The 8,302-nt window shown below is 35.8% G+C and overlaps 1 protein-coding gene across 1 annotated transcript; it reads right to left on the reverse strand.

Moving 5' to 3' along the window:
• Window positions 1–2,465: 2,465 nt before the first annotated feature.
• On the reverse strand, window positions 2,466–7,975 carry LOC131344621 (aquaporin-8-like). Its single transcript, XM_058377056.1, has 5 exons — window positions 7,647–7,975; window positions 7,260–7,386; window positions 6,804–7,018; window positions 3,741–3,875; window positions 2,466–3,622 (listed from the first exon to the last, which is right to left on the reverse strand). The coding sequence occupies exons 1-5, from the start codon at window positions 7,934–7,936 to the stop codon at window positions 3,580–3,582; spliced, it is 810 nt and encodes a 269-aa protein (XP_058233039.1). The 5' UTR covers window positions 7,937–7,975; the 3' UTR covers window positions 2,466–3,579.
• Between the last annotated feature and the right edge of the window lie 327 nt (window positions 7,976–8,302).

Below are 8,302 nucleotides of genomic sequence, written 5' to 3' on the forward strand. Positions count from 1 at the left end.
ATTCAGCCTCAACTGTAGCAAAATGCATGTCAGCTTTATTGATCACACCTGACTCATGATAAGGAGTAATTCATGGGAATTCAGTAACCACTTTTAATCCATCAAGAAACTTCTTTAATATCATTAGTGAAATTGATCACAGTTGTCCACACATTCCCCTTTATCTCACTGCAATACCGCCAAAATAATAAAAATAATAATTTTAAACATTTAGAATGTAAATAAAAGGCTATAATCATTTAAAATTCAAAGTTTTGGCACATCTAGGTTTTAATAATGAACTTAAATATTTTACTAAAGCATTTAAACCAGAAACAGTTCCTTATTATGAATATTGGAGGAACCTCTAAGTAGAAAAAAAGGGAAAAGCACCATATATCCATCATATATCACTCTTTGAATTGTGAAACACATTAAATCATATATAGGATTTTTTCAAATGTAAAAATTTTACTCTTGCACTGATTTAAAAAAGAAAAACAACAACTGTTGCTAAATGCAAAAAAAATAAAATATAATAAAACAAATAAAAAATAAAAAATGCATAACTTAAGTTTAAAATAAATCCCATTGAATAATAAAACTCAAACAAAGGTAAAAACAAATATTTCAATAAGTTTAATTAATTGTTATTATTTAATTATTATTTTATGCATTACTCTTAGACATATCACTCTAAGGTGACTTTTGTCACTCTATCAATAACTGACAAAAAAACTGCATAACATCCACTGATGTTTTCATTTTATACATATTCCCTTTTATGACATAAAGCATTATACCACAGTGATGTTCAATTCTTTCTTTTCATGCAGGTATATAATGATAACAGCACAGCCATATTTTGTTCCATATATTATATTACAGTAACATTTTTATCCTCTACTCTATTCTATTCTCCTGCTAGTATATTAATCAATGACACAAACTAGACATGGATCCAGTGGGCTTTTGCTCATGGCATTGAAGGCACTCAGCAGCACCATCACTGTAACCAGGCACAAGCTACTCAACAGACTGGGCAAACTGGTGAAAGCTGCACAGTGAGCTCAAAGTTTATTGGAAAACAGGAAAAGGATGAATAAAAAAAAACGAATGGATGAATTTAGTTTCTGCTTTACCCTTTGCTCTGCTCTGGCTGTGCAGGTAGATGGTGCTGTGTCCTGAATTCATTTAATTAAATGAATTTACAATGAGAAATGTATTGTCAGATGCAGAAAAACATTATCATTAAATGTAGCTGATCAAAGAAATATTTAGCAGTTGAACTGAATAAAGTTTTCCAAGATTCAGGTAAAGAGACTACATTACAGCAACAGCAGGAATTCTTGTTTGTATTTTATTGACCTGAATCTGAAAAATATTAAAAGTATGAATGGGTAATGAATTATTTTTGACATTTCAATAAAGTCTAATGATAAAATCAGGTACAATTGTTAATGCGAGGGGTTTTCCCAAACATGTGAAGGGAGTTTCATGTGTTTCAGTGCATTTTGTAGCTCATCAGAGTCTATGATTTCTCGAGTTTCAAGACTCTTTTCATATTATTTGAATAGTCAAACCTTGTGCTTTAAATCGAAAGCTTGCCTCAACAGCTCACATGATGCTTTCCAGCTGACCCCTTACTGACATTTGTTGATTCAAGATATCTTGCATGAGAGACGAAAATTCAAATATTTGCAGCATTGAACACCAGACATGGTTTTATCACATCTAATAGACTGTTCAAACAACACACCTACAGATGAAAGGTTCAAGCTACAGTTTCCAGAACTAATATCCATGGTGTTGGACTTCATCTATGCTACTGCCATATCTAACTGGTTCTGAGTAACGCCTACCTCAGACACTGTGGTTGTAAACACCTGAAAGGCATTTCTAAAAAAAAGTGTTTTCAAAGATACATGATAATTTCCACTGAGGAGCTACATCCATCCATTCATCCATTTTCTGTACGTCTTACTCTAGAAAGGGTCATGAAAACTTGGGCCTGATCCCATGGCACAAGGCCAGTCCATCACACACACACACACACACACACACACAGACACACACACACGCATATGCGCACACACACACACACACACACCAAGCAGCCTACAACAGATGTCTTTGGACTGGGGAAGGAAACCAAACTACACCAAGGAAACCCTTAAAGCATGAGTAGAACATGCAAACACACAGGGTAGAGGCAGGAATCGAACCCCTAACCCCAGATGTGTGAGTCTAATGTACTAACCCCTAATTGCCACTTAAAATATTAAGCAGTATAATCCCATAGACCTCCCTATTATTGATCATTCATAATGATCAATGAACAATGACTTGAAAACATAAGTCATACTTTATAATAAATGTAGGTTGAAAATAGCTTATAATATACACTGAAAATGACTTTTTGTTGTTTGTTTAAGTAGTTTAAATGTTGAATTTTACTACAAAAATACAATCACATGAGACATAGATGAGTGGAAACTTTTATTACATATATATAAAAAAACAAAATAAAAAACAGAACACACTGGAATATAACTGAAGAAATTATATAGACCATCTATACCACAATAAATCCACGAAACTGCAAACATGATTATGGTGAATTACAGTGTATTACAGTACACAAGGCTTCATAAGGTCTAAGGAAATGTGCTTGGTTGAGGTTCTCCTTTATAAATTATGACCACAGAGTATGCATTTTTATTCAAACGTGAACTTTGGTCAAATTCAATGAAGTGAAATTTCAGTTAATCTGAAGTTAATTAAAAGATATAAATGTAAAAATGTGAAATGGAAATGTGATGTTCTTTGTTATAACTAATATACATATATATTATTAACATTTTGTGACAATATTTTGAATGGGCAAGATTCAAGTTCATTCAAGTGGCATGTAATTAAAGATTCTTCCAAATTGAAAAAGTAAGAATGATGAATAAATCTGCTGATTTAGTCTATATATCTTGGTCAATGTATCTTATGTCGGTGAACAAATTTAATATTCCTACTTAAAAACAGGGTGATTGTCTGGGCCGGCTTTGCTGTTGACAGCGTTTATAAAGAAACTGCAATAGTGTAACATAGTTTGATCACAATTATACAGTCAGTGATTCTTCAAGAAGGTAATGTACTGAACATATTTCAGACTTTTTAGACAAACAAGACAAAAAGAAATAATAACCAGTCCAGGCTAAACTCCAGGCATCATAGAACGTCAAACTGAACACAAAGCAATTAACAGAATCACACTGCTGTAGTAGAGAAGTAGTGTATATTACTGCTGAAGCTGTTAAAAACAAATTACGTGCTTTGTGTTCAGTTCAGTTCTGAACTGATTTGAAGCTTTTATGCTCATTAAGTTTTGATTTGTGTGTGTGTGTTTGTATCAAGTGTTATGCAACTCACACTACAAAAATAAAAACATTTTAGAGTCCACAAATACTCAAAATTTATATTATATACTATTGTCCGTATTAAGTACTATTCTGTATTATTAGGCGGTAGCAAAAGTGAACAGTTAAACATTCAGAAATGACAAATTGGAAGAACTATTGGCATTGAATGATTGAATTTACATTGAAGTTACTTCAGTATCACTCTAATCTTCTCGTCACCCAGCATCAACCTGGAAAACCATAACAGAACATGCAATATGAACAAATATATAGCATAATATGATATTTGTAATATTTAAAGTTATATCCTTTACTGTTTGACATTCCTGTCAATAGCTGCACATTTACCGAATGAGAGTAGCAGTGAGCAGTGCACCAGCCATGGGTCCGACCCAGTAGATCCAGTGATATGCCCAGTAATTAGCCACTGCTGCTGGTCCAAAAGCACGTGCTGGGTTCATGCATGCTCCAGAGACTGCTCCTCTAATTGACAACAAATATGCACACTCAGTAAAGCACAGATATATAGGTATTCGTATTAGGTCATAGCACTCAGCAAATCTTCATCATTATATGTGTCAAGTTTTCACTTTTACTACAGGAGATCTGATTTCATCCCAGAATAGCAATAAAACCCAAATAAATTTAGTTTTTGTATAGATTTGTTCTGTATAAGTTAATGTTCTCATTGGCCACCTTAGTGAGAGCAAGTAGAGTACTGAGATGAACAATTTTTTGAAGTTATAAAGACAATGCAATTAAATTCAGTTTGTATTGGCCAAAATCCAGAAATTAAAATGAAATGTACGGAGGAGGTGCATTCCATTAAGTCTCTTAGCTCTTACATGTTGGGAGAGATTAACCACATGACCCATGGTAATTAATGGGATACAAACTGGGAAGGATGAAAACACAGATGCTGTAGTGAATGCATTAAGGCTGTGTGAGTAGGAGTATTTATTCAGGGCAGTGGGGGGTTTATTCCCACACCACAAGAAATTTGAGCTTGCTCACTTTTGCCTGAGCTCAACTAATATACTCGGTTGGGTATTTAAAAAAAATAGCAGGAGGCAATACAGATTCACATTTGGCTTCGGAGAAATGCTTTTCATTTCAAAACTGGAATTATTCACATGAATTATGTGTCTTTTCTAGGAAGAGAATAAAAAGATTTTAGGTAACTAAAAAGCACATGGTTCAATATACTGTATCCTTAATATAAAGCCGTGTGCTTAAGGACTTGGATCCGTCCAACTGTGAGCATTTATTCTGGCTAAAGCAAGTGCAGCTGCTGCAGCTCCAGATGTTGAAATGTGCCTCTGTACACTGTACACGTTTATCTTTGAGACAACTGATGTGTGAACTGGAAAGCTGCCCATCTTCTACTTGGTTGACAATAAAGTGTGAATAAATAGTGTAAACAGATAACATTCATTAAACGTTTTATCCTGGACAGAATAGTCATGGATCCAAGCATATCATGTGAAAGCATGGAGGAAGGTGGAAATACACCCTGGATTGGAGGCCATCCTGCTCACATTCAGTTACACAGAGGAGCAATGAATCATTTTTGAGGAGACATTCCACCAACCTGTATGTTTTTGAGCGGTGGAAGAAAACCAGTGAACACAGAGGAAATCCACAGAGACATCACGCAAAACATCAACGTTTTACACTGTAGCTTAAGCACAGGATCGAACCGGGGACATTCTACTGTAAAGCTGCTTAGTGACAATATCTACTGTTAAACACAATATTTAAATAAAATGTATTCAACTGATTTATACATTAAATTGATTTAATCAAGAATTGTGTGAAATAAGAAATATTAAGAAAAAAAAGTAAGCTAAATGGGTAGGACATAATGGCATAATTGTCTTGTTTTGCATTTTTTAGTGCAGGTCTCTACCACCTAGGAGCCTTGAGCATGAGGTTTAGTGTTTTCCTGCTGTCCTTTAAAGGTGCTCTAACTATGCTTTGACTGCTCACTGCTGTGAGGCTGTGTGTGTGTGTTAATGAGGTTGGAAACAATGTGGAAGAGTCACAGTTCATTGTAAGTTTAATGGATCCAGCAGCTTTTTTTTTTTGACTGGGGGGAGTTATTAAGTCATCTGTTTATGTCTAAATAGCCTTTTATTACTCCCTTAATTACTTTCTTAGACGTTTAATGGTGCTTCAATGGGTTCTTTGTATAGTTAAGGGTTCTTAGCTTCCTTTAAAGTGTGATAGGGAAATACTTGAACTATATTCATGTTATGCATCTTTCTTGAGCATCAGGATTATATCTGGATAGTGATCATTCACATAAAAATAAAGATGTGAAATTACACTAGATGTATTATTGATGCATTTTATGCCCGACAAGAACGCACACGCGTATGCCTGACTCTCCAAGTCAGATTTGAAAACAAAAGCAATAAAAAAGTGCAATTACAAAACCTGATTAAAAAAATTGAATAATGATTTTGGATATATTCATAATTAAAGGTGGGAAACTAATAAGTTGCTGGAAATGGAAACACAGGTCTAGCTGACTGGAGGCTGCAAGTGTAAATGCATGTCATTAAAGATACAATACGGGAGGTTAAAAATACAATACGGGTATGAGATGCATGAACTGGCCATGTGTGAATAGGGTCTCTGTTGTAGAGTTCTACTACCGGAGAACCCTTAAGATTTCCAGCGCTCCAGCCCTTCTTTCTAAGAGTGCACATAGATGACATGACATAATTTAAAAAACAGTCTAAATACTCGTTAGCGTAGATATTGTGGCTAAAGAAAGACATCTGTGGCAGAGATGCGGCATTCTTGAGAAACCTTTTCCTTATTGCTGTACAACTATAGTAAAAATAATATTAGAACCACTAAAAAGCCCTTATGAAGAATGCAAGTTGAGGTTAAGTTCTGGTACATTAGCAGCAAATTACTATGTAAGGTCTGGCAAACTAAAAAAAAACATTATGGCATCCCCTTATACTTTCATAGCTGTGCTTTGAGTCACATTTTCCATCCAGCAAAAACTGACCTATCAACAAATGTGTAGGTCAGAGGAGATATCAGAGCTGCCAAGAGGAACTGACACAAGAACAAATATCCGATAAGGTGAGTCCATATTTCCTCCTGACTGCAAGCACAACTCACTTCTAATTGCCAAATGTCATTCTTTTACGCACATTAACTACACCATGAACAATAATTACAGGTTAGGTAAGAAACTCTCAGTCAAATAATAAAATACAGGAAATACAAAGGAGAACCTGGAGATGTGTTGTGGTGGAACTGTCTACACAGGTAAACCAAAAAAAGTCCACAAATTTGAGGAAAATCTGTTCTTAATATCAGGCTGAATGTTTTTTCTTTAATGAATTAATAATGAATAATGGTCTAGTGTGTGTTATCATACATACTCACCCTGCTAAGATATCAGCGCCAACTGTCAGTCCAATACAGAATGGAGCTAGTAAGGTACGTGTCTTGCCATTCACTGCCCCCATACACACTGACATAGTCAGGAACAGCGTCATTACCATCTCAGCTATAACAGCAGGCTCAATCTGAGCTCGCTCTTGGACGGTGTTAAACGCACCACCAGATGCATTGTAGTAATTATGTGGTAGTGAGATACTCTAAGGAAGAGAAGAGAATATTACATTTGTAATATTACACACACATACGGCATGTATATCAGAGTCATTGATTTGTTCTTAGAAAATCTATGCAGCTCCACTCAGTTTCCTGTATTCCTGATAATGTCAAGCAGAGCGCGTGTAAGAAATGAACAAATACAGATAAGCAGAGTTTGTCTAAGATAATTAAACTGCATGAAGATTTTCAGCATTCTGGCACAGTGAATAATATCTGACTTACTTTAGCCAGACCTGCACCAATGAGTCCACCACACAGTTGTGCCATAATGTACGGTATCAGCAGGATGACATTAAGACCCCCGATCAGGTAAACAGACACAGAGACAGCGGGGTTGAAGTGACCTCCACTGCAGGAACAACTTTGTGTCAATGCATATAGCTGATCTTCATTTTAAATTCTAGGTTAACATATAGGTTAGCACTATATTGTGGTCAGTATTTTACTGTTTGTGGATATCAATAAAATGAATGGATGATGCATGCAACAAATTTGCTTTCATAAGTATGTTGATTTTGATTTTTAGAGCCAAATAAGAATCTGAAAAATCGTGTAAATTAATTCTTGCAATACCTTAGACAGGAAAAAAAAATTCACCCATGTGAATACCTGATCTCTCCAAACAGTGCTATGACGATGCTCAGTGCTAGGCCATGTGCTAGAGCTGGCTGCAGACTCCCAGTGCCCTGCGGATTCTCTATGACGGACATGCAGCCAGTGAAGATGAAAAGCGTGGAGCCCACCAGTTCAGCCACACAGGGCTGGATATAGGGCTGAAAAACATTGACAATGCGATGGAATGCTGTCTCCTCCACTACTGGCTCTATATCGAACACACTAACTGAGTCTGTTGTACACAAGTCTGTGTCTGAGTTGGTTTTTGATTGGCGTGTGTTCATGCTGGCAGTTGATGGATGGAGCTGGCATTACAGTTAAGCAGGGTAATATTGGTCTGATAAACGTGTAAGAAAGGAGGAGGGGAAAAGAAACGAGGGAGGTACAAAGTGGGATGTGGTAGAATTCTCTAATATTGCCTTTTACGCTTATCAACAGCTGTGAAAAAAATGTCACCTGGGTAAAACAATGGAAATAAAATGACGCATGAATAAAGCTTTCTGTTTGATGTGAGTAAGTTACAGTTAGGTCAGTCGTTTTAGGATGACCGGCAATATGCGCCAGCTATAAAAGAGTTGTGACAATCAGCACCACACCATGTGATATAGCAGCATGATGAAACTAAAACTCCACTGAGGTCATAGAATTAT

The sequence above is a fragment of the Hemibagrus wyckioides genome, linkage group LG02 (assembly GCF_019097595.1).
Source record: "Hemibagrus wyckioides isolate EC202008001 linkage group LG02, SWU_Hwy_1.0, whole genome shotgun sequence".
Classification (NCBI taxonomy): domain Eukaryota; kingdom Metazoa; phylum Chordata; class Actinopteri; order Siluriformes; family Bagridae; genus Hemibagrus; species Hemibagrus wyckioides.

Bases quoted from the DNA above. Each gene is read 5' to 3' on its own strand.
- LOC131344621 (XM_058377056.1), bottom strand. From the start codon at position 7,936: ATGAACACACGCCAATCAAAAACCAACTCAGACACAGACTTGTGTACA. The intron at 7,387-7,646 runs GTATTCACATGG...TTGTTCCTGCAG, and splicing joins GCACTGTTTGGAGAGATCAG to TGGAGGTCACTTCAACCCCG. The intron at 3,876-6,803 runs GTGAGTATGTAT...GTTGTCAATTAG, and splicing joins GGCGCTGATATCTTAGCAGG to AGGAGCAGTCTCTGGAGCAT.